This window comes from Labeo rohita, chromosome 17 (genome assembly GCF_022985175.1).
Source record: "Labeo rohita strain BAU-BD-2019 chromosome 17, IGBB_LRoh.1.0, whole genome shotgun sequence".
Classification (NCBI taxonomy): Eukaryota; Metazoa; Chordata; class Actinopteri; order Cypriniformes; family Cyprinidae; genus Labeo; species Labeo rohita.
Window position 1 is genome coordinate 16,399,919 of NC_066885.1, and position 26,664 is coordinate 16,426,582.

General features: G+C 36.0%; 1 protein-coding gene across 1 annotated transcript in view; it reads left to right on the forward strand.

Annotated features, from left to right (window-relative positions):
* kcnh1a (potassium voltage-gated channel, subfamily H (eag-related), member 1a) overlaps nucleotides 1-25,036 on the forward strand; it is a 47,694-nt gene extending 22,658 nt beyond the window's left edge. The window contains exons 10-13 of the mRNA XM_051133300.1: nucleotides 14,620-14,819; nucleotides 16,803-17,055; nucleotides 22,518-22,714; nucleotides 24,893-25,036. Coding sequence (XP_050989257.1) covers nucleotides 14,620-14,819; nucleotides 16,803-17,055; nucleotides 22,518-22,714; nucleotides 24,893-25,036 — 794 coding nt within the window. The remainder of the gene's footprint in view (nucleotides 1-14,619; nucleotides 14,820-16,802; nucleotides 17,056-22,517; nucleotides 22,715-24,892) is intronic.
* Nucleotides 25,037-26,664: the final 1,628 nt, after the last annotated feature.

Here is a 26,664-nt window from a genome sequence, read left to right on the forward strand (position 1 = left end):
ATTTATATGATGAAATTCCCTCATGAGTGGCTTATTTTCAGAGTAAACATACATAGCTGCTTTTTGGGCAAACAATCATACAGTACTGAACATCACTAGGTTCAGAGGTGGGATCTAGAATTGGTGTGTGAGATTTTGTTTTGAAATTAAACAGGCAAAACAATCTAAATCAATTAACTAAACCTTTTTAATGTAGGCCGAGGCTGTTTAGTCACAAGAAAGGAAAAAATATATATTTTATTATTATTATTATTATTATTATTATTATTATTTTTATTTTATTTTTTTAACAATTTTTAGAATTGTACATTCTAAATTTTTGTATTTTTGGGTTTAGATTACTTTTGCCATCCTTTAAAACAATACTAATTAAACCGTTAAATGTAAACGTTAACAAATTTCAAAATGAACAATTTTTTCTGTACATACTGTACATTATAATTTATAGTAAATGCTCTGTAGCATGATTTTTCCACGTTTTTACAGTGTTGCGCATTCTAACCAATCACACGCGATTCTGTTGAGCTTAGGAACGAAATCACCAATCAGAGGCGTTCAGATGAGTCATCAGTTTTGGGTGCGCGCACTCACTGACTGAATTCTCATCATAAACAGCAAAGTGCAGATGTACGTCCAATGTAAATAAGAGACTAATTTCACAGTAGACAGCTTCAGCTATTTTAACAATGGTTTTGTTTTTTTGAGCGTGCTTAAAAGCACACTGAAGTGCTTTGAAACACACAGCGTTATTCTAGGTGTAGATGCAATTTCAAATGAAACAGAAACAGTCCCACCCCCTTTTTTAAATAGCCAATAACATTTTTATTTATATCACAGCTTGGGCCAGAGCCACTGAACTCAGTACAGTGAGTTGAAATACACAATACAGTGTATGAAAGCCACAATCTCATTCATATCGCTATAAAATATAACATTTTGTGTAGAATTCAAATGTGTACGATGTGTTGTGGTCTGTGCCTATCATCTATCTGGACCGGAGCAGACTGTGTGCGCGACACCAGACTTGTTTAACAACGGAAAACATATTTATATTGTCTGAATGGCTCCCTATCCCCTATTTAGTGCACTATGTGCCATTCATACTACAGAAAATACAAATTCTGTAAACAGTGAACGACTTCAGCTGCAGTTTCAGCGTCTATTTATAGTGTAGGGGGCAGGGCGCTTCTGATTCTAGAGAGCATTTGATTGGACAGAAAGTTTAATGAGAAGCTAAAGTGCAGGGTGATATCATCAAAATCGCTTTAAGAATTGACTGTAAGAATTGAATGCAAATTTTGTCATTGTTTTGGAGCACTAAAAGCCAAAAAACAAACATTTTGATTTAATTTGAGATTTTAAATTTGCAATAATGTTATAATTAACAACTGTTTTTTATTAAATATCATGATCACGTTAAAAACAAATTCAGTCCTATTAAAAATATTTTATTCACCTACATAACGCCCATATCTGGCACTTGCCTAAAAAGATGGGTTTATGATGTAAAAATTCTGTCATTAATTACTCATTTTCATGTCGTTGTAAATCTGTAAGATCTTAGTTCATCTTCTGAACATAAAAAGATATTTTTGATGAAATTCAAAAGCTTTCTGCCCTCCATAGACAGCAATGTAACTGAAATGTTCCCAGACCCAGAAACTTACACAGTTAGAAGCTCAGAGGGTCAGAAAGTGCTCAGATTTCATTAAAAATATCTTATTTTGTGTTCCCAGGATGAACAAAGATCTTACGGGTTTGGGACGTCTTGACAATGTGTAATTATTTTAAAACTATCCCTTTAATTACATGATTAAAATCAAAAGTTTTATCTGTTAATATTATTTAGTGGACCTCAGCTAACATGAACTAACAATGAACATTAGCATTTTTATTAACTAACATTGAAAAAGATGAATAAATACAGTAACAAATGTATAGCTCATTGTTATTATATTTATATATTAGTGTATTTCCCATTAACCAATGGGACCTATTTATATGTTATCAGTTATTAAGACACAATAGTATTGAATTTTATTGCTATAGCTAGACTGGGAAAATAATTAAAAGCAATGATGACTAAGTTTGCCCTGAACATTTCTATACAATCATATATTTTCTATAATTACTATGTGCAGATGTCTGTAGGGAACTCATTACATAACTACACACAAAGGGAAAAAAATATGTATTAAATGTAAATATATGAAGCTGTGAAGCTCGCAGGCATTTCTTTTGAGCTGTGTAGTATCATTTCAAGTGGCAAACTGTTTCTTCTAGCTCATGTCACGTTGTTTTACATAATAGCCTATATGTCATGTTTTATGCTTATTTAACAACAGTTAATGAAAATGTTCTACTGGCATCACACTGCAGTCTGTTCTCAAATGCTTCAAGGTGATGTGAACTCGCAGGCTTTTGTTTCACAAGTGCATTTCAGATTTCTGAATCCCGCTGATGTTTCATCATGTTTATAGTGACAGTTTAAATCAACACCGAGTGTAAACACTTGATTGGAGCACCGTTTGCATCATTCTCAAGGGCTTTATTCCACAGTCTGGAGAAGTTGTGAGCGAAATTAGTCTCTTCTTTTGAAACAAAACCAGAAGTGCAGATGCTGATTTCATGGGTTGCTCGGGGAACAGGGCTGGCAGCAGGTGCTGGAATGCCTTTTCTGTTGCCATGGCAACCGCTAGCTTGGGGCACTAGTTTAACGACTGATAGAAAATGTTAATCTGACTGAGACAGACATGACTGGCTTGTTTTCCTTACATACACCTTTCTGAATCTCGCCTTGCATCCATCGTCTTGCATGTGCCGATGTACACGTGCGGAGGTCTTGAGCCGGCGACAAACGTGAAGCAGCTTTCATCTTTCTCCTGCAGGAGTTTTTGTCAGCTAATGACTTCATACATATTAGATATGCATTCATGAGGAAGGCATACGCAAATTCATCTCAACGCTGTGAAATATTTGTGTTTTGCCATGTTTGATTGATAGCTTAACTTCCTCTCTTTGTTTTCAGATAAATTTGCTCAAGAGGCTTTAATGTTCCTCACGTGTTTTCACAGCATGTGCGCAGGTTGCGACGTCACAAAGGGGCAAGGGCTCAGCTTATGAATATTGATTAGGTTATGCACAAATAGTTTAACATGTTGTTTTAATGTTTGAAGTAGTGTGATTAATTGGGTCTGTTTAAGACTGTCTGATCAACACATTATCAAAACATTATGAGTAAAGTCATAAAAAAATACCACCATTTAAATACTGTATTGAGCTGTGAAATTCTCAATAAACAGTAATTTGAGGGAGCTGTCATTATTGATGATCAGTCCAGGTGCTCAAATGAGTTTTTCTATTTGATAATTCATTCCTATATTATATGTGTTTTGGGTTTTGCAGCTCAGTGCAAAATTATCCAGTTTCCAATTCACCTAAATTCACCAACTAAAACTACAAATTGACTAAGTAAATTGAAAAATACTAAAAAATGTTTTATTATATATTTAATCATTTTTCTGAGCTTAATTTCTAACTACTCTCTCAAAAGCTGGCCAGTACATCTTAGTCAGGTAAGACGCCATACACTAAAATAAAGGTGCTTTAAAAGGTTCTTCATAGCGATGCCATAAAAGAACCATTCAGTCAAAGGTTCTTTAAAGAACCTTCTCTTTCTTACCTTTTTATAATCTGAAGAACCTTCTTTTGCCACAAAGAACCTTTTGGGAAACAGATAGGTTCTTCAGAAGTTAAAGGTTCTTCATGGAACTATTTAAACAAAAAAAGGTTCTTCTATGGCATCGTGAAGCTTTATCATGAAGCTTTTATTCACTTTTATTTTTAAGAGTGTATTGAATTTAACAGATTAAAACAAGGCTTATGGGACCACCATGGGACACGCTAGAAGAATTTGTGCACACTAGATGATTTGACCAAACCACGAGACCACACACTTGATTGTAGGAATGATTTCACAGTGACACAAGATGTCACGGAGACTTGCGAGATCAAACGTGACTAGAGAAGAAAAACACATGGAGGATGCTTGACGTTGTCAGCTGGCTCTCCTGTTCTGTTGTACAGTGAAAAACAAAATAGAATATATCTGCAATCAGCGATTACCGGGGTTCAAGCGCTTTAAGGCGTTTAAGCACATATAATTTTTTTTTTGGCAAACCCAGGTAATTTACCAAAGAAATATGATGTTTTTTATGTTTATGACTGTTATAGCACCAACTTTGGTCTGATCCCCTTAAAAAACTGCATGTTTGTTTAGAATCATCTGTCACATGTGCTCAGCAGGTTTTGTGAAATTTTGAGTTTTCCTTTAGGCTTTATAGGATTTTGGGTAAATTTGGACAGACCCCTTTTCTAAACGACCCCGATATAGCTTCCCAAATGGTAAATTACATTTAAAAAAAAAAAGAAATCATTGGCCTAGAGAGTGCAGAGAATTGTACTGCAGTGTTTTTTACAGTTTGAGCACAAAACCTAGGACTACATTGCAGAAGTAGTTTTTTTTTTACATCTTCTCAATCATTTAACAAATGATTTGATTGACAGCAGTGGTTCTAGAGGCAAAGTTTACACCCTTGAAAAATGCAATGTTGCCCCCCAGTGGCCGATTTCTTTAAATTTCTCTCAGATCTTTGGGGCTGTGGGTCAAACAGGCCCACCAAGTTTCGTTCCGATTGGTCTCCGTTTACCTTGTCTAACAGGTGCTCAAATTTCGTTGGCCAATAGTGCCAATGTTTTTTGAGACAATGTCCATGAAATGTCCGCAAATGTCCATGTAGATCAGGGGTGTCAAACTCAGTTCCTGGAGGGCCGCAGCCCTGCAGAGTTTTGTTCCAACTTTGCTCCAACACACATACTATGCAGTTTTCAGTTAAGCCTGAAGGACTTGATTAGTTGAATCAGGTGTGTTTAATTAGGGTTGTACCTAAACTCTGCAGGGCTGCAGCCCTCCAGGACTGGAGTTTGACACCCCTGATATAGACACCTCCAACCAAGACATTGCACACTAACTTTAATGTTAATAGGACAAATGGTTGTGCAGTTATAGCTATTTTTATGTTTTTTTCTCTCATAGCTCCAAGATTTTTTTCCTGTGACTTCAGATTGAGCTCTTATATAGTGTTCTGAGTTTAAGGAGATACCTCATTCCATTGAGGAGTTATAGGCTAAAAGTGGCCCTGCCCCTTTCAAACGTCTTTGTAGAAGTTCAGCTTTTTTTGATAATTATTGATATTTACTCTCCAGAGAATCTTTCTGCACTCGTTTGGGTCCGATTAGGCGAAAAACCTAGAACTAGTTCGCAAAAGTAGGTTTTTCAAAAAATCCGAAATCACTGAAAATTTCAACCAGCTCATGATCGAACCTGAGGCGTTCCGATGACATAACTTCTTGAGCCTGTGACTGACGGTTTAGGAGTTATGAGCGATTTCGTACTTTTGATCATTGTAGCACCCCTGTCTGGCCGATTGGGGTGAGCCTTGGTCATGTTGTAGGCAGTGTGAGTACTACCATCCCTAAAAGTTTCAAGTCTCTACTACTTACATTTTGGTTTGCACGGTCAGTTTTTACGTGGATTTTGCTGATCTGTGACCGTTCTAACAACTACAATAGAAAAAAATAGATATGGGTGATGTTTTTTTCTCAGTACTTTGCTTTTGTGGCACATTGGATGCCAAGTTCCAGCTGTAGAAGCACGAAACATCCTGTAGGTGACGCTTGCTTACTCATTGGCTATCATGGGTATTACGTCAGAGGCAAGCCCGATCAAGAGTCATAAATATTATGTTTGATATTTACAATTTGAGTGTGTGGATGCTTCATCTTGAGTAGGAGCAGTTAAATAATCGTAATGACACCATACAATAAAGGATTTTTGGACAAAAAATAATTTGCAACAAGCTTCGAATCGGGTCACGCCACCTGATCATTCGGGGGTGCAAATTGGGCTTAAATTCGGCCTTCAAGTGTATGGCTAGCAGAAGCAGTTGTCTGAACAACTTGTAAAACAACTAGCTATAGTTTGCCTTTTTTACGTAACATGTAGGTGCAGATAAATCGAAAATAGTCGACACTACATTTATAAACTTGCTTTTTTATGTAACATTTAGGCGCAGATACATCTGAAATAGTCGATAACAGACTTATAAACCAGCATCCAGCAAAGTGGTTATAGCAAATACTGTCACAGCTGTTCTCTATAAAACCTACAGACAACAGTGTACAGACAAGAATCTCATTTAGGTAATATAGACAGCCTCAAACAAAACTCTATGAAACTACGACAAATCCAGAGAGTTGTTCTCTGATGCAGGGAATCTTATGCAAGATGGCAGCATGAATCCAGTCCATGCTGCTGAATCATAGATACTGCGGAGATGCAATAACAATGAAAGTTATAGTGTAGCTCTAAACGTAGCAACAATATATTTCATTTGCACAAAGTGCTGCATTTGTATTGATATGAATTTGACAAGGCTTTTAACTTAGTCTTTGATGATGTTATTTTGAGAATGGTGCACTGTAGTGTTAGCAGGCCGATAAAACAGTCTGTGGTGCTATGATTTGAGATGATAATGAAATAATTAAAAAATGTCAAACTTCAGCACAAAGAGTGACTTTGAGAGATAAAACTGGCCAGAATATTTGATGCCCCTGATACTTTGACACCATCGGCATCAGAGTGAACTGAAATGGGAAGCTAAAATGTTCCTGAATGGCTGATCTGTTCTTTATTGCCTAAGTGAAAGTGAGCCTGTTTTCCAGTAGATTTGGTGCTTAATCAATTTACCCTGGCCAAATTCCCCGGCATCCTAACCTTTCAACTGACATTGATACAGATTTATAGTGTTTGCAAACGTGGAACGGAAAGAGCTTTCGCTCACCCTGCCGTCACACGGCCCTTTGTAGGCAATGATGCAAGTTCAAATGGAAGTAGAGATGTCAAGATATTAAATATTCTGTCACATGTTCCTGTAATGGAGTCACAGCCACAGGGAATCTTTTGACAAGGACTCGTTTCATCTGATCAGATACTTTCTTTCCCTCTTTCTTTCTTCCTCTTTTACCCCTTTCTCATTTGCACCCATAGTCAAGGAACAAACAGATAAAAGAAGGCACACATACAACACTTAACCAATCTCAATAACAGTGGGAACATCAAATATATAAATTTGATGATATGTATTTCATTGCTGTACTAGTCGAGCACAAATAACTATCCATTAAGCTAGAAGACACAGGGCTGTGGCTCTTATTTATGAGTGCGGTACCTAATGAGGATAATGGGCCTTTTTTACGGTCCGCGTTTGAAAACCAGAAGCGTTGAGTAGTTGTGTAACTTCCGCTGTAGCCTGTATGAATGGCAATGCCCATAGCACGGGATGGTTGTGATTTATTAATGAACAATTCATCATAGATATTTTATCAAAACATATTAAACACATTTTTCAATCATTAATCAGGTATGACGAAATATATATTCTGACGCACATTTCATGCTATCAGTCATGGCAATGGATGAGTTAGTAATGGCTGATTAGAAGGCAATAGAGATGTGGATTTCTAGGGGTCAAAATTAGGACTGAAATGTTAGGGTTTCAATCAACCCTTTGCAAACAGCCTCTTTTATAGGTGATCTGACCAATCATAACGCTGAATCCGCCATTTGGTCCGACAACCAAATCAGACAGGAGAGTAGATTAACTTTGGTCGACTTAAACTAGAAACATTGTCATCTGTCACGACACATTGAAGAGCCACAAAACGCTATTTATGGTTTGAATTTCTTAAAAAATGACAACATTTAAATCTGAGACCTTGTTTTATACCAGAAGTAACCTGCTCTGCTCTGTCGGCATGTTGTCAGTTTCCTCTTTGCTCAGCGATGTATTTTTTCACTCCGTTAGGACATGATGTGTAGTGTGAGAGCGGCACTGTGTCTTCAGACATAGCATCGGTAACTAAGGAGGGCGGGTTTTTGCGAAGGGTCAATTGTGAGATGTTTTCTTTTGAATTAGTGATGACTGCATAATTACATTAGAATTTCTGATGAACATTAATATGGTAAGGCTTATTTTTTTAACATTAAAAAGTATACCCTAAGAAAACTGTAAAAATACAGTCTAATGAACCGTGTTAATATGAAGGAATTTCTCGTACTGATCTTAACAGGTGTTTTACCTGTATTTTCAATTACGCTTTGCACTGTGTTGTGTTTATGGGTTGAAGGAAATATCTGTAACCTTATGGGGAGTTTACACAACTCTATCATCTAAACATGGAAAACGTTTTCGTTTTGGCCATGCACTTACACAATAATAGTGTTTTGGGTGCGTGAAAACTTTTGAAAATTAATTTCAAAGTGCAAGTTTATGGAAATGATACTGTTATCACCTCCATGTAAACTACAAAAAACAAATTTATGAAAATGGTGATGTCATGCACATGCACATTACGTGTTTGTATAGTGTTTTTTTTACAGTATGACATTGCCAACTACTGGCTTGGCATGCACAGTACAGCATTTGGTTGCTTCAGCAGATCTGTGTGAACGATCGTTTTGACAGCGTTGTTGATCATTTTGACAATATTTTTGGCTGTACACAAAAAAGGTAAAGTAGAAACTTCTCCGCTTTTAGTACATTGATGAAAAATGTACTGATAATTTTCTGCATTACATTATCTGCAGTACATTATCTGTTTTTCTACTGATAGTTTTCTTACAGTGTAGTTTTGCAATAATATAATTTACACAGTCTCTGTTTAAACTTTCTTTTGTAGATAATTTCTACATTAGGCATCTTTTTTTTGTGTTTTGTACTTGTGTATTTAAATTTTAGCTGTAAGTCTGAAAATATCCCTTTGACTTTCAGAATGTTCAGCACTCAAAATATAAGTGACAGTGTTGATGTAATAATATCTGCATACTGCATTTAGATTAATTTGCTTATAAAATTGACCTTTAGCAAAGAAGTTTGATTGACACAGAATCTGCCATTCTGTCTGACAAATAAACCAGACAGTGGAGTAGACTAACATAAGGTGGACTTGAACTTGAATAATGATGTATATTGACGTCTTTCTGCGGTCGAAACCGTCGGATGTTTATTCGTGTTTATTTTGTGCTACAACTAGTAAAATGGAAGAGATGATTGGTCCACATGCAGGTGCTACAGCGATCTGCTGAACATTAAAGAGTCACAAAACAGTATTTATTGTTTGAAATGGTATGTATTGTTTGAATTTTATTGTGTGAGAACATGATGTGTGGCGTGAGAGCGGATGGCTTGTTGGACATAAAAAGAGTAACGAAGTGGGGGTGGGTCTTTGCGAAGGGTCCATTGTGATTGGTGTTTTCTATGATCTGTTCGTATTATATAGCTGACTTTACATTGCAAAAACAGTATCACATTAGTGTTGATGATTGCGTGCAGCTGACTGAAAATACGGCACGTGCTGGTGTCATGATGCAGCATTTCATTTATAGAGGGTTTGCACTTACGTCATGATTTGGTCAGTTACCTGGAAGTGCGGCCATATTGCCGATGCTCGGATGTAAACAACAGCATGGATTGCGCAGATAATGTACTACTGAATATGTTGTGCTGCTAATTCGGAAAAAAATGTGTGGAAACTGCTAAATCACATAGAGAAAGAGTTAGTAAGCAGGAAATAAGATGCGTACGAGCAGTATTAAGAGATAAGAACAAACACGAATGTTGTCAAGATTGTTGCACTGGAAGTCCTGGTTCAGTTTGGCCAATCACAAACACCTTTTGCTCCTCAGACAGTTTTTTGCACTCTTCTCCTTCATTTGTTATAACATGTGGCAGTCTATAGTACTCCAAATGTTTTTCCCGGTCCACTTTCAGCAGCAATAATCAGCAAAAATGTGTTTTTTTTGTTTTTGTTCAGTTCAGTGGCATTGTTTACTTTCACTGCCGCCAATATGGTCAATTGATGATGCGTCGTGAAAACACTCTACAAAACCAAAGCCTAAAACCTCAACTTACCTAAAGCTTTAACACTATTCTATTGCTGCCATTCAGGCATTGGTGTTTCCTTTAGAGTTAATTTGAGGGATCATAAATTTTAGATTCTGATATGATTTACTTGAATATAAATGTTATTGTACTGTCAATAGTAAGTATTCACTATCTAAATGAATTTGAAACAAAGCTATATACTGTATTGGCAAAGCAAAGGGGAGATAAAGAGAAAGCGAGGGGGAGAGATGGAGGGAAGAGCCCAAGTATTATGCTGGCAGTACAATTAATCACCTGCTCTAATCAAATTACACTAACACAGGCTTATCTCCTCCACCCCATGTTTGTCTTTGCTCTACTGCTCATTCTCTCTCTCCATCTCTGGCAGCAGCCCAGCTCAAGCAGACGGTGTGATGTGCGTCTTTTACTGATCTTTTACCGAAACAGTGTTGTGAATGTGTCACGCTGAGACAATTGCCGCAGCACTTTTCTAATGAACGGAGCAGGTGTACAAACATCAGATCTACAAAACTTTGTGAAAAATGTATACGTTTTCACTAACGAGTCCAGCTTTACAGTACCATCTCAGGACAGTCCCCTTGGGGTTCAGTGCTGATTTTTCCTCTTCTAATGACTTGAACATGCATGTGTGTGCTTGCATGTTTTAAACAGAGCACACAGAAAAAGCATGTTGTTTAAGGCTCCTATATGAATGCAAGTAAGATTAATGCGGTTCTGTGCCATTGTTTCTACTTTAAATCACATACTCGATATGCCGTTTCCTCGTTTGAGTTGTTGTGTACTTCAGGAGGAACAGAATAACCCAAATGTGACTATTTTTAGAAAAGATGTTAAATTCATGAAACCTCAGCTTTAGCTGTGCTAAGGGGAACGGTAAATGAGAGTGTGAAAGAGACAGGAACAGAAAGTGGATGGAGGAATTTTAATGTGTCAGTCACACAGTTTTAGTGACCAATTTAGATCACATTTTCTCCGTCACAGTTAAAGATTAAAGAAAATGTCTACGTTTTAAAGGGTAGTTCACCCAAAAATGAAAAATCATCTTTAATTCATGTCGTTACAAATCCGTAAGATGTTTGTTTATCTTCAGAACACAAATTAAGATATTTTTGAAGAAATCCAAGAGCTTTCTGACCACATTCAAGGCCCAGAAAGGTAGTAAGGACATTGTTAAGATTTTTCATGTGCCATCAGTGGTTCAACCTGGATTTTATGAAGCTACAAGAGTACTTTTTGTGTGCAAAACAAAATTAACAACTTCATTTAACATAAACTATTTTAACAATGTCCTTACTACCTTTCTGAGCCTTAAACGTGTCAGTTACGTTGCTGTCTATACAGGGTCAAAAAGCTCTCAGATTTCATCAAAAATATCTTAATTTGGGTTCCGAAAATGAACAAAGGTCTTATGGGTTTGGAAAAACATGAGGGTGAGTATTTAATGACAGAACCTTTCATATTTGGGTGAACTAACTCTTTAATTTGATTAAATGATGGTTGAAGCCAGTTGACAGCACATTTGAAAACTTCAGTATAATTTAATCATGTGACATGAACTATAATCATGTGTTTATATCAGATCATTCAGTCAAGAGCTGCCTAGAAAGTCCATGCAATCACAGAGAACAAACTAATGACTCGCTTAAGAAATACTAACACTCTCTCTCTATCACACTCACAAGATTAAAGAGTTTACATCAGCTGTGTTAATGTAAGGGGAGGGTGTGTAATGAGCTGCCTGGCTCACTTATTTGTTCATTTGTTAATGAACATTCGCCCATCTGTGTAATGAAAAACAGATGTGAGCGAGTGTGTGCGTTTGATTCGACGGGACAGTTCATGTTGAACCGTGAAAGCAGTTAAAGTTTGCAGGGTGAACAAACGCCCACCCCTTGACCTCACACACTGATACATCTGGACGTGTCTGTGTCCTATGCGTGGTGTCAGAGCATCTAGGATGTGCGTGTTTTTGTGTGTGCGTGTGTTCAGTAGGACAGTCTCTGTCAGCTCTGTTCCATGTTCCTGTCACCCTGGAGCCAAATCTGTCCCCAGATCAGCAAAGACTGTCACACTGCATATCTGTACATCACTGCTCTCTCACACACAAGACTCTTACACTATAACAATAATGGCTGGGGTCCGAGAAAACTGTAGCTGGGTAGTTGACAAATACTGAGAAGCTTTGATTTTTTTTTTTTTTTTTTTTTTTTTTCAATTGATTACTTTGATTTACATCTGCAGGAGTTGTTGAAGTGTGCACAAACGTTAGATGACTATTTAAAGTGATAAATGGCAGAAATTATTTTTTCTGTCATTATTTACTTACCCTTATGTAGTTCAAAAAACTGTGGAAATATTTCCAAAAGGAAATTTGAAAGAATCTTCACAGTTTGCTTAGAGTCAGTGAGCAAAACTCTTGAACCAAATCAGTCTGATCTGTGATTGAATCATTCCTTTAAGCCAGTTGATCCAGTTCACAAATCAAACTGAACGATTCTTTCATGCATCAAACTGATTCGGCTCTTGAGTTCATAGCTCATTGGAGAGGAAGATGAACTCAAATACTCAAATAATGGCTTCTTTTTCTCACACAAAACTAAAGAAGTGGCTTTAAGACTTGGAATAGACTTGGAATGCATAAATCATATGCACCACAGATGGACATGGTCACTACAAGCTCTTACAAACTGCTATAGATTCTCTGTTTCAGAGAATAAAATTGTATTCAGGTTTGGAAAAACATGATGACAAAACTTAGATTTTTATGTGAACTATCCCTGTAATGCACAGCATTTGGACAATGTTTCCTGTTTTCATGAGACAGATATGAATGTAGAGTAATGGCAGCTCATAATTCTTATCTGAAGGTATTTAGGAGTGGATTCTCTCTCTCTCTCAGACACACTCACCTAGAGTCCATACATGCGTAATTAGATTTTCTTCTGTGTGCAGAGCCATTACAGGCCGACTAAATCAGTTTAAAAGAGACAATCACTCGCATTTATTGAATCTTCTTCTTTCTGTCCTGTGCTTTTACTCATTTACAATTCACTTTGTCATTTATTATTATCATCTTATCTGTCTCCCTCTCTTCTGGAGCTGGTAACTTATGGAATAATATTTTTTTGATGTAGCTTTTCTAACTACACAATGCGTCTACTGTTCAAAAGTTTTAGGTTATGAAGATTTTGTAATGTTTGAAATCTTATTCTCACCCAGGGTGCATTTATTTGCTCAAAAATACAGTGAAACAGTAATATTGTTAAATGTTATTACAATTTAACTGTTTAAATATATTTAAATAATTAATTTTTCTATGATGGCAAAACTGAATTTTCAGTCTCATTACTCCAGGCTTCAGTGTCACATGATCCTTCAGAAATCACTTTATTATGCTGGTTTGGTGCTCAAGAAACATTTCTTATTAACAATGTTGAAGACCATTGTGCTGCATAATGTTTTTGTGGAAATGGTGATAATTTTTTTTTTTTTATCACTTTGATAAATAGAATATTCAAAAGAACGGCATTAATTTAATTTAGAAATCTTTTGTAACATTGTATATGTCTTTATGGCCACTCTTGATCAATTTGATGCATTTTTGCAAAATAAAAGTATTCATTTCTTAAAATAATACAATACAATAAAATAATAAAAACTTACTAACTCCAGATGTTTGAACAATGGTGTATCTATATCAGTATTCATATCTACAGTTAAGGTTAAAAGTTTACATCCCCTTTTTGGAATCATTAAAAATGTTCATTATTTTATATTTATATTATATTATTATTATTATTTAAGAGGGATCATGCAAAATACATGTCATTGTTTATTTAGTACTGACCTGAATAAGATGTTTCACATAAAAGATGTTTACATATAGTCCACAAGAGAAAATAATAGTTGAATTTATAAAAATTACCTTGTTCAAAAGTTTACATCCCCTTGATTCTTACCTACTGTGTTCTTACCTGAATGATCCACAGCTGTGTTTTTTTTGTTTAGTGATAGTTGTTCATGAGTCCCTTGTTTGTCCTGAACAGTTAAACACCCTACTGTTCTTCAGAAAAGTCCTACAGGTCCCACAGATTCTTTGGTTTTCTAGCATTTATGTGTATTTGAACCCTTTCCAACTATCACTGTATGATTTTGAGATTCATCTTTTGACACTGGGGACAACTGAGGGACTCTTTTATTAGGGAAAAACCATGCATTAGGAGCCAGGGGTGAAAACTTTTGAATAGAATAGAGATGTGTACATTTTTCTTATTTTGCCTTAATATCATATTGTTCATTTAGTACTGCCCTTCAGAGGGAACAGAAGATACTTACATGTTTCCCAGAAGACAAAATAAGTTAAATTTACTCTGATCTTCAAATTCAAAAAGTTTTCAACCCCTGGCTCTTAATGCATTGTGTTTCCTTCTGGAGCATCAGTAAGCGTTTTTCATTAGCATTTATTAAAATATTATTTTATTAATTTTTTTTTAAACACCACTGTATGTACAGTATACATTTTTTTTGTGATCAATTTACATCATTCTGTTCTTTTGTTTGTCACTTAACTCCAAAGTTTCTTTCTCTCTCACAGCTCTCCTCTACGCCACCATCTTCGGTAACGTGACGACTATCTTCCAGCAGATGTATGCTAACACGAACCGCTATCACGAGATGCTCAACAGCGTGCGGGATTTCCTCAAGCTGTACCAGGTGCCCAAAGGCCTGAGCGAGAGGGTTATGGATTACATCGCCTCCACCTGGTCCATGTCCCACGGTATTGACACCGAAAAGGTGAACACCCTGTACGCCCAACTCCAATTACCCAGCATGCAACTCTGGACACCCTTCAGCAGCTGTCCTCCTGTCTGTTGTGTTTGTGTCTGTATTATTCACTCCTGCTCTGAAGTGTTTGTGTGAGTGTGTCTAGATAAGTATTTTTAAACATTAGTGTGATTCTTTAGCAAGATGTTTTCTCACGCTGTGTGTTTAGACTCGTCCTGTCGTATACTCAAACCACAGGAGGGGAACAGCATGACTCTGTGGATATAAAGTCCCCGTTGGGCGGACATTGTCAGAATGCTCCAGCTGTCTCCTTCTCTCTCTCTTTCTCTCTCGTGATTTAGCCGTCTCATCACACAGACTCACACTGTTCTCCCCAGAGCCAACCTCTATGTCTCTGTGACAACCACATGCAGAAAGGGAGATGCTCTGGAAAAGTGAAGAGCTGCTGGGAATGGCAGCTCAGGGACATGTCACACGCTAATGCGCTCAGATGCGCACATGCACACCGGCACGCGTGTCCTGTACCTCTGTCTCTCTGTGGCTGCCTCCCAGTATGCTTCGCTGGCATGACAGTAAACATAAATTTGTGTGGTGTGAAACAGTGGTTCTAAAAAAAAAAAAAAGCTAATTTTGAATAACAATAAAATAATAAAAATAATAATTAGGGATGTCAGTGTTAATTTAGTACAATTAATATAGTTCATTTAGTATAATGAATTATTTTATTATTATTATTATAAAAAAAAAAGAAAAGAAATGGAATAATTAATGGAGTTAATTATGTCCCCTGGTTGATACAAAAATGCCAGAATAAGGGATTTTCCTACCATCAAAGCAATGCATTTAAAAACAGCTGAAAATTAAACTCGGCTTTGCTCTTAAAAAGTGTCAGAATTGGAATATAACCATTCAATCATGACAACTCTCTAAAATTTTAGCAGGTTAATGTATATGACAGTGTTAATGTTTTTGATCTTGGCAGACCAGATCTGCTGCAGAGCAAGTATGGATTTGAATCTGCAAAAAAATACACAGACATACTGTTGCGAGCATATAAGATTTGCCGCTACTGCATGAATAGGTCAAGACAGGTGGAGCTGGGGGAAGTAAAGGGTTTCAGAGGATTTCTAACAGGACCAGTTTACAGCAAACATTAAACACTAAACTAGGCTATTTAAAGGGGTCATGACATGGATTTTTTTATTATTTTAATATGTTTCTTGAGGTCTACTGATAATGTCAATAAAGTTTTTTTTGCAAATATATGTGAAAAAAAAATTTTTTTCAACCCTCATTCTGAGCCTCTATCTAAAAATCTGTTTTTAAGGGGCGGGTCCTTTAAAGCTTGTTAGTAATTGGCCACTGTTATGATTGGCTGATGTCATTGAATATAAAATGGTATCAGTGTCCCCTCACAACTGCATGTGAATACGTTTCTTGAAAACATTATCCATTAGGGATGTAACGATATTATCAATACCGTGGTATCGCGATAGCAAAGTGTCTCAATATTATCATGGTCACATGATGATATGAAACGATATAGATCTTGAGGAGCTTGAATAAACAAATGCTGTGATTTGCTGCTACTGTATGAATAGGCATACATTAATAACATAGTAGGTCTAGACAGGTGGAGATGGGGGAGGTAGAGGGTTTCTGACAGGACCAACTTACAGCAAACACTTAACACTTAACTAGGCTATTTAAAAGGGTTAAAATCAGCTTATACCATGTAGTAAATGATGTGATTGCTAGCAGATTGCACGTAAAGGACTCGGATGCTGTTGTTTAGTTTATTGTTTATAATCTAGTCCCTTGCTTGTTGCCATTTGTATGTATGAAAGTGACAGTATGTTACAACAGTACATCAAGCTCTTTTATCTCAAATGATCAAGGGAATTTGGATTTCTTAGTTCATGACCCCTTTAAATCAGATGAAGTTGACTTAGAATAATCAATTAAATGTCTTATTTCTCTCTCCTATCACAGGTTTTGCAGATCTGTCCTAAAGACATGCGTGCTGATATATGCGTGCACCTGAACAGGAAGGTTTTCAAGGAACATCCTGCTTTCCGTTTAGCCAGTGACGGCTGTTTGCGGGCTTTGGCCATGGAGTTCCAGACCATCCACTGCGCTCCAGGCGATCTTATCTACCATGCGGGCGAGAGCGTGGACAGCCTCTGTTTTGTGGTGTCAGGGTCACTGGAGGTCATCCAAGACGACGAGGTGGTTGCCATTCTGGGTAAGAGAAAAACAGAGAAAGGGAAATAGATCAGGATCTGAATTAATGAGTATCGACTAGGCAACATCTGATTAGATTAGTGAGGTCAAATTGTTTTTAATTATTTTACTTGCTATGTTTTTAGCACAGTTTGTACATCATGACTTTGGACTACTTGATTTTGAACAGCTCAGATTTTGACACCATGGGGCTTAAGTCTGCTTCAGCCGTTACTGTATTTCGAAACTAATTTCCTCTACAGACTCACTGACATGAAGACAGAATCCCTCTGTCTTGGGTTTAGTTCGCTATGGGAGGATTATTTGCATCCACTGAGCTTCTATGTGATCATATATCTTCACTGACACACAGGCTGTCACACCCACTCCTCCACACTGTGCTATCCCTCTCCCTTTTGTTTATTCCCACATCTTGTACCCTGTATTCTCTTTGATCAAGGTGTCCCCTCTCTTTCTCTTCCTGTGTGCGTAAAACATTCAGAGAACATTAATAAAATAAAAGCTAAAATTTTGAGCAATAAGCATGTTAAATTATGCACAATATGGCCTAAGCTGATGATAAAAAGTAACAATAAAAAGATATCTGAGAAGTAATTTAACTAAAGTATGTTTTAAGATGTTTTTAAGATGTTCGCTAAGTATCAGTTCATCCTTTTTTGGCAATAATTGAGTTGGAAGTGTTCCAGCTCGCTTGCAGACTTCTTTTATTTTCTGTTAAAAAAAATATCTGCCGCACAATGAACTATGAAGGCGTTATACCACAGAAAGCTTTAAACGCCTGTTTTTTTTAAAAATAATTTCTTAGAGAAACCAATAAAAATGTCAATGTTATTAATGGTGTAATATTCTTTTGTGTTGGCAGCATATTGTCTGGGAATACCAATTTTGATATCACAGCAAAAATCAATAGCTAACATTATTTTATATAGAACAACAACAACAAAAACCTATATAACAAATAGTTGGAAATACTACAATAATGAAATAATTATGAGACATAATTATTCCAGTAAATAAAGAATTATATTAAGAATTAATAAATTAATTAATTAAATAATACACTACTAGTCAAAAGTTTTAGAACAGTGAGATTTTTCATTTTTTTTTTTTTTAAATGCAAGCCTGCAGTTATGTTGATCCATAATACAGAAAAAACAGTAATATTTTGAAATACTCTATTTAAAATATCTGCTTTCTACTTAAATATATTTTAAAATGTAATTTATTCCTTTGATCAAAGCTAAATGTTTAGCATCATTACTCCAGTTTTCAGTGTCACGATTCTTTAGAAATCATTTCATTTTTAGAAATTCACGAATTTTATTTAACTAATCAAATATGCTGATTTGCTCTTCAAGAAACATTTATTATATTTATTATTATCAATAATTGAAACAGTACTTTTTTCAGGATTCTTTGATAAATAGACAGATCCAAAGATCAGCATTTATCTGAAATAAAAAAAAAAATCTATTTCAGATAAACACTGTTCTTCTGAACTTTCTATTTATCAAAGAAACCTGAAAAATTCTAAGCTGTTTTCAACATAAAAATAAATGTTTTTTGAGCAGCAAATCAGAATATTTTAATGATTTCTGAAGAATCATGTAACTGGAGTAATGATGCTAAAATTCAGCTTGGAAATCACAGGAATAAATTACATTTTAAAAAATATCAATATATATAAATATATAGTATATATGGTAAATAAATAGATATAGATATAGATATATAGTAAATATAGTAAAAAAAATTCGACATTTTTTGTTTTTGCTGTACTTTGGATCAAATTAATGCAGGCTTGGTGAGCAGAAGAGACTTATCTAAAAATATTAAAAAGCTCATTGTGCAAAATCTTTTGACTGGTGGTGTACATAAATGAATGAATAAAAGTGCAGTGTGGCTTTATCTTTTTCTTACCCATATAATTGTTTAATTAACATTAATGATATATTATACTGTATATTTTGAGGCCTAATTCATTTTATTGTCCTGTCTATTGATACTGCAGAAGGACTATTATTTCATCCTTTTTTAGCATCCCTAAAAAGAATTTAAATAAGTAAATAAATTTAAAAAAAGAGGCAAACAGTGATCTTACTGCAAACATGTGACTCATAGATGTATAGAGTCATGATGTACTGTAGCATCTGTCATTTCTAACATCTGTCTGTCTCACAACACAAGATTATGCTGCTTTGCCTCGTGAAGCCACAGAGTTCAGCATCTAATGACCATATTTTTCTCTGTTGACAAACTAACGATGCTTTGCTAAATTTGGCTCTCTGCCACAGCTGTTAAACTGATTTAGGATCAGTCTGAAAGGCCACAAATGTTCTCTTGCTTCTAAAATTTGAACACACACACACACAGATCAGACTATGAAGACAGAATAAAAAGGTTTATCGATCGGACCACTTGTATATGGAGTGGGTGAACTGAGTGGAGCTTTAGGTCAGAGGTCAATATGTGTGTATCTGAAGACTCATTAGGGTGTGTGCGTTACGGTGTGACCTGTAGATCAATAATGACAAATATTACGGACTTTCTTTTCATTGACTCTCACTTAAAAGTACAAAGATTGCAGTAACAGGGCCCTTATTATGGACGTTATTCCTCCTTAATAATAAGTTTACACAACTACAAAACTCACACTGAGCTCAGTCCAGACCAATAATTTATTAAAACTGTGCTGCACCAGGGCGCTTTCTTTTAGTTCAAAAGTTTTTAACTTTCTGATGTTATCCAGATAAATATATTAAAAGAACAGTTGGTTAAAAAATGAAAATTCTTTGATCATTTATCCCTTATTTATTTATTTATCCATATATTTATGACTTTCTTTATTCTGTGGAGCACAAAAGATGATGTCTGGCAGAAAGTTGCAAAATTTAAGTTTTTATACTCAAAAGCTTCCCTTCGCACAAGTACAACAATTCAAAAGTTTAGGGTTGGTGAATTGTTTAAAGGGAAAGTTCACTCAAACATGAAAATTCTGTCATTAATCACTCACCCTGTTCCAAGCCTGTTTTTTTTGCTGTTTCAAACCCGTGAGACCTTTATTCATCTTCGGAACACAAATTAAAATATTTTTGATAAAATCCGAGAGCTTTCTGACCCTGCATAGACAGCAAAGCAACTACCACATTCAAGGCCCAAAAAGGTAGTAAAGACATTGTTAAAATAGTCCATGTGACATCAGTGGTTCAATCTTAATTTTATGAAGCTACAAGAATACTTTCAGTGTGTAAAGAAACAAAAAAAATGACAGAATTTATTTATTTTTGGGTGATCTATCCCTTTAAATGTCTCTGATGCTCGTCATGTATTTGATCAAAACTACATTAAAACTGTAATATTGTGAAATGATTATATTTTTTGTTATAATGTTTTAAAATGTCATTTATAATTATATTTTACAATACATAATAATATAGTTTATAATACATTTTAAAACTTTAAAACTGGATTCATCAATGATATCAGTCACCACTGATTCTTGACGTTGCATAACGAAATGCGATATTCTAGATCTCACTAGAGGAGCTGAAATCTCTCTCCGCCCGCAGAATCTGTATTCTAGAACATTTACTGAGACACAGAAGAACTCTGAATAATTTATCTGAGTGGACATTTTGGCTCTGTAACCCTATTTATCCTAGATATGAGCAGATGGAGATGGATGGACAAGACTTTTGTGCATTTGTTCATTTCAGTAATGGATTGAGAGAATATGTCTCTTCATCATTTCTCCTCTGTCAGACACGCTCATGATACAGTATGTAGTGCTATACCATAAGTGAGTTAGCCAGTCATATTGAAAGTGTGTTTTTGTGTGAGAACGTTGTTTTTACCCGGATTTTAAAAGTGCTTTCAACTGCTTGAATCTTCTGATCTGACATGTGTTAGTGGAGATTTACACAAGTTGAATTTCACACCAATGAAATCAGTACACATGATCTGTCTACTGTAATCTGAGACAGAGAGAAGAAACAAAACAGAGAGATCAATTGCAGTATTTTTTGCTGCAAAAAAGTGTTATAAAATAAGAGATAAATCAATTTAAGATGGTTTATCCTTAAAAGAACTGAAAATGAAAGACATTGTGCACTTATATTTATTGAAAACAAGTCAAAATACACTACTGGTTTGAAAAAATAAAGTAAAAACAGTAATACTGTGAAATAATTGACAAAAAACGGACAAATGCCTCGAAATATAACATCTAGTTGATGTGTTGAGGTGTGGTAACCGTAGTATAAGTGGAAAAATTGACTTGAGGCTGTTGAATTTTTAGAAAATAATGCACACCCAAGGTGGTGATGCGATGCGAAGCGAAGCGGAGTGACCGTTACACCTTGGGTGTGTGCATTGTTTTCAAAAAAATTCAACAGCCTCAAGTCAATTTTTCCACTTATACTACGGTTACCACACCTCAACACATCAACTAGATGTTATATTTCGAGGCATTTGTCCGTTTTTTGTCCTTAAAACACTACTGTAAGTAGGGTTAATTCTAATACTATAGAATACCCAAGACTTGTTACTCATATAATTTGGAATGGGGAAAGATGCAATGTTTATTATGACCGCGAGGCCCTGCCTTCTTAATGAAAGAGCCAATCGTTGATTAGTAAAATCAGCGCGTCACTGCAGCTGCCATTAGAAGTCCCGTTTGCTATAGAAACAGTCAGCATTCTGAGACGTGCACTCAGTACTGCGCATTGGCTGATCTAACCTGAATTTTTTTTTTTTTTAATGCCATTGGAGCATAAGGAACAATATTTATGAGGCAGTTCTTGGCAGATTTCATTGGTGATTTCAAATATGAAATTTAATCGTAAGCTTGGTGAACAGTTTTGGAGAATTTGATGTTTTCCCATTCAAAGAGATAGGAGCTGCACTTGCCTGCCCGAGAGGCGTTTTAAAGATGGCCGCCAAGTGAAATGACTTGCCTTGCAGCGCAAACTGTATGTGTGTACGTCTGTTAAGGGAGAGAGAGTGGGAAAAATAGAGTATGTGCTTTCCGTACATAATAAAATGGAATTTTGTGTCAATTTTTTTATCGTTTACTGTATTTATTTGTTTGCCAGTGTCGTTGTGGGTTTTGGTTATTTTGTTGTTTTAGGCAGTAAGGACCTTTGAAATGACTAAAATCATGTTGCAACGTGATATAGACATGTAATGCGGTTAAGACCTGCCTGGAACTATGTTCGCTGTGTGTTTCCTTGAAAATAATTGTACACCTTAGAACTTTCACCAGCCAATCAGATTTAAGCATTCAATGGGCCATAGTATAATATTACAATGTAAAATAGCTGTTTTCTATTTTAATATATTTTAAAATGTAATTTATTCCTGTGATGGCAAAGCTGAATTTTCAGTTTAGACAGTCACAGTCCTCCATTAATGTACCAATCGATCCTGTTTGTGTGAATATAAAGTGTCTGTGTTTCTTCTCAGGTAAAGGTGATGTGTTTGGGGACGTGTTCTGGAAGGAGGTGACGCTAGCTCAGGCGTGTGCTAATGTGAGAGCGTTAACCTACTGTGACCTGCATGTGATCAAACGGGACGCACTTCAGAAAGTCCTAGAGTTCTACACCGCCTTCTCCAACCACTTCTCACGAAACCTCCTGCTTACGTACAACCTGCGCAAACGGGTGAGTAAATGCTGTCTGCCGTTTTCTTTCAGTACTCTTTAATTTTCCGCTGGTCCATAACAAGCTGCATATATAAGCAGAATTTCAAGGCACCCACATTAACAGGTTACTACATTCAAACTTCACAGCACAGCATGAGCACAGCTGGAAGTAGATTGTAGCGTGCTGAACTCATGGGAAAATATAAATACACCTCCTAAAGCTATTTATCAACATACTCACATATGTTGAAACATCGCCACATATAGTGAAAAACTTTCAGTTTAGTAAATCAGAGTAAATGCAGTTGATTTAAGCAGTTTAATATCTACACTTTGAGCTTTAAGTACTGAAATACTGATATTGGTTTAATACTAAATAGAGAATAACATTGTAATTAATACAGTAAATATCTGGTTGATACTCCAACATAGTAGGTGGCAGTATTGCAGCTTAAAAGGATAGTTCACCCAAAAATGAAAGTTACTCACCCTGTCGTTCCAAACCTGTAAGACTGTTGTTCATCTTCGGAATCTTCTATTTTTGATGAAATCCAAGAGCTTTCTTACCTTGACACAGAAGACTGACACAGAAGAGCAGATATTGTTGAGAATAAAGTTGTTATTTTGTTTTCTTTGGTCACAAAAAGTATTCTTGTAGCTTTACAAAATTACAGTTGAACCACTGATGTCACATGGACTATTTTAGCAATGTTTTTACTACCTTTCTGGGCCTTGAACGTGGTAGTTGCTTTGCTGTCTATGCAGTGTCAGACAGCTCTCGGATTTCATCAAAAATATCTTAATTTGGTTTTACGGGTTGGGAATGACATGAGGGTGAATAATTAATGACAGAATTTTCATTTTTGTTTAAACTATCCCTTTAAGTGTGTGTAGGTGTTCAGTGGATATGCCAATACAAACAATAAAGAAAATACAGTGAGAGCTATTAATATATAACATATTGCTGAATTGAAGAACTGTGTACCATTCATCTGACTGAAGGTAAAGAAAAGAGATCAATAGAGCTGCTTTACCATTCAGTCAGAGAGAAAGACAGACAGAGACAGAAAAAGAGAGAAATGGTCTGATCAGAAACACAAACAACACTAAACTGACTTGTTTAATTGGCTAGAATTGACTGAAAGGTGGATTAAGGGATTAAAGAGCAAGCGGGTTCTTTCTAAATCCCTGTTTTTTTCAGTTCTGTGGGGTTTAATTAGAGAGGATAGTATAGAAGTAAGAAGAAATTATAGAAAAGAAGAAAATAAGCGAAGTTGGTTTGCCCACGTACAAATCGGAGAGTGCACACACCACCTGTCAAGGCCACATCGCTGACTCTCCCCTATTGTTTTGACTTTGTTTTGCATTCTCATCTTATCACTTCAAATCACATTCAAATGAACTGTAACACTCCATAAACTAGATTTTGGAGTGTAGTAATTATCCTACTCATAAATTCCTTTCCAGTTCATAATAAAGACAGCTGTCAGTGTGATAAAATGGCCTTCAGTGTGTCTAAATTTTGGATCTCGGCCACTCGAGTTCTTTCTCAGTGGATCTGGGTCTGAGGAGGAGACTAATAATAGCTCAGCGAGCGTCTGCCTCTTCATTGGAACGGCTTACACTGTATAGTTATATTTATCCATCCACGGGTTAAATATAACTATCATATACCTCAGCAAACACTTTCAAATTAGAGCCAGGACCAAATCCATTTACATAATCCATCTGCTGCATAAATATATACTGTTTAACATGTTGTCAACAATAATGGCACAGGTGAGAGCTACACTCAGTGGTCTTTCTTTTGAGCTCTTCACGCCTACACATGCTTGTAATGGACTTTTGTCATGCTTGCGTCACTTGTGCAAAAAATAGCTGGATCTTAACTCAACACTATGGTTTTGTTAGCTATAACGGTCTGTTGTCTTAAACAATACACTGAAATATGTAAATATAAAATATGTGACCCTGGACCACAAAACCAGTCTTAAGTAGCATGGGTATATTTGTAGCAATAGCCCACAATACATTTTATGGGTTAAAAACATTAGGATATTAAGATCATGTTCCAATGATATTTTATCATTTCCTACCGTAAATATATCAAAACTTAATTTATGATTAGTAATATGCATTGCTAAGTACATCATTTAGACAATTTTTTTTTTGCCATTTTGCAGTTTTTCTTTGATAGGACAGTAGAAGTAAGTGGGGGAGAGAGAGGAGGTCGAGATTGGGAAAGGACCACAAGGTGGGATTCGATCTCGGGATGCCCGAAGCGCAACTGCGCCACATGTCAGCGCGCTGCCCACAAGGCTATCAGCACAGACTCATTTAGATAACTTTAAAGGCAATTTTCTCAATATATATATATATATATATTTTTGCACCCTCAGATTCCAGATTTTCAAATAGTTGTATCTCGGCCAAACATTGTCCTATCCTAACAAACCATACATCAATGGAACGCTTATTTATTTAGCTTTCAGATGATTGAAGCTGACTGGTTTTGTGGTCCAGGGTCAGATATGGATATATTAATGCCTCTCTGACACCATTGCCAAGCGGGAGCCTTTAATTAGCTCATGTCTCCATGAATTAGTCATGATGTTTACCATTTGATTGTGACCCAGATAGAAAAAAACTTGTTATACATGGAAAAAATCTGTCACAGGAAGACTACATATGTTATATTTCTGGACAAATTCCATATTCAACAATACACTGTAAACAGTGGTCAAATATGCTGTTTTAGCCTAGATACAACAGCAGCAGAAAATACACAGTACACATTGCAGTCTATTTGTGATTATGGGACTGTTTTCCTAGTTTTAATGTATGCATGAGTCCTCATTCCTAACCAAACAACTCCCAAATGCAATGTTGAGTTTTCAGAAGAGTCACTTCTTTCATAGCTCTAAAGAAATATTCTAAGTTTAATTTAAGCTCAAATTAAGCTCTATCAACAACATGTGATCATAGCAAACAACATTCAATAACACAAATCATATGAATTAAAGTACAAATATTCTAAGGAAATATTATTTCAGAAAAATTAAAGGGATAGTTCGCATAAAATGAAATTTACTCTCACCCTCAAGCCATCGTGGGTGTATATGACTTTCTTCTTCCAGACAAATACAATTGGAGTCATTTTAAAAAATGTCCTGGCTCTTCCAAGCTTTATAATTGCAGTGAATTGGTGTTGAGATTTTGAAGTCCAATAAAGTGCATCCATCCATCATAAAAAGTACTCCACACAGCTCCGGCGTTTAATAAAGCCCTTCTGAAATGAAATAAAGCATTTGTGTAAGAAAAATGTCCATATTTAAAACTTCATAAACTCTAGTTGGTTGAGGATACATGTGGGAGTGGCGTTCCAGTGGATGACGTAGGACGTAGTCGTAGCGTAAGCAACAATGTTTGTACTAAAACTGAAGACCAAGACATTTTAGGAAACCAACAATACTTGCTGGAGGTTATATATTAAAGATGGTCTACAAAGTTTATAAACAACAGGTTTTGGCGTGTGAAATCTGAACACAGTCCCATGATACTACGACAGTACATACAGTACATCTGTCCTCTGTCACCGCTGCATAAATAAGTGCTTAAAGGCTTCATCCAATTTGTTTCTGTGCGTGTTTGTGGTTGCCAGGGCAACACTGCAAAATCCTCTTCATCTCAATGCTGCTGTGTCAAGAGTTATTTTAGCTTTGATTAAGGTTACAGTTTATGCTACTGAAATGGGTAAAACACACATTCATGCACACAAAACCATATAAAACCATTCACACCCTTCGAGATGCATTAATGTGTGCACAGAGGAATGCGTGTGTAATTGAATTGCTGTCAAAAGTCATGAGCGGTAAAAGGTCAGATGTGTTTCACTGGTTTGACGCGGTCATTTATTCAATATGTCCCATCATGACCCTGTGTGTGTTTGGCAGGTGTTAGTGAATCAGT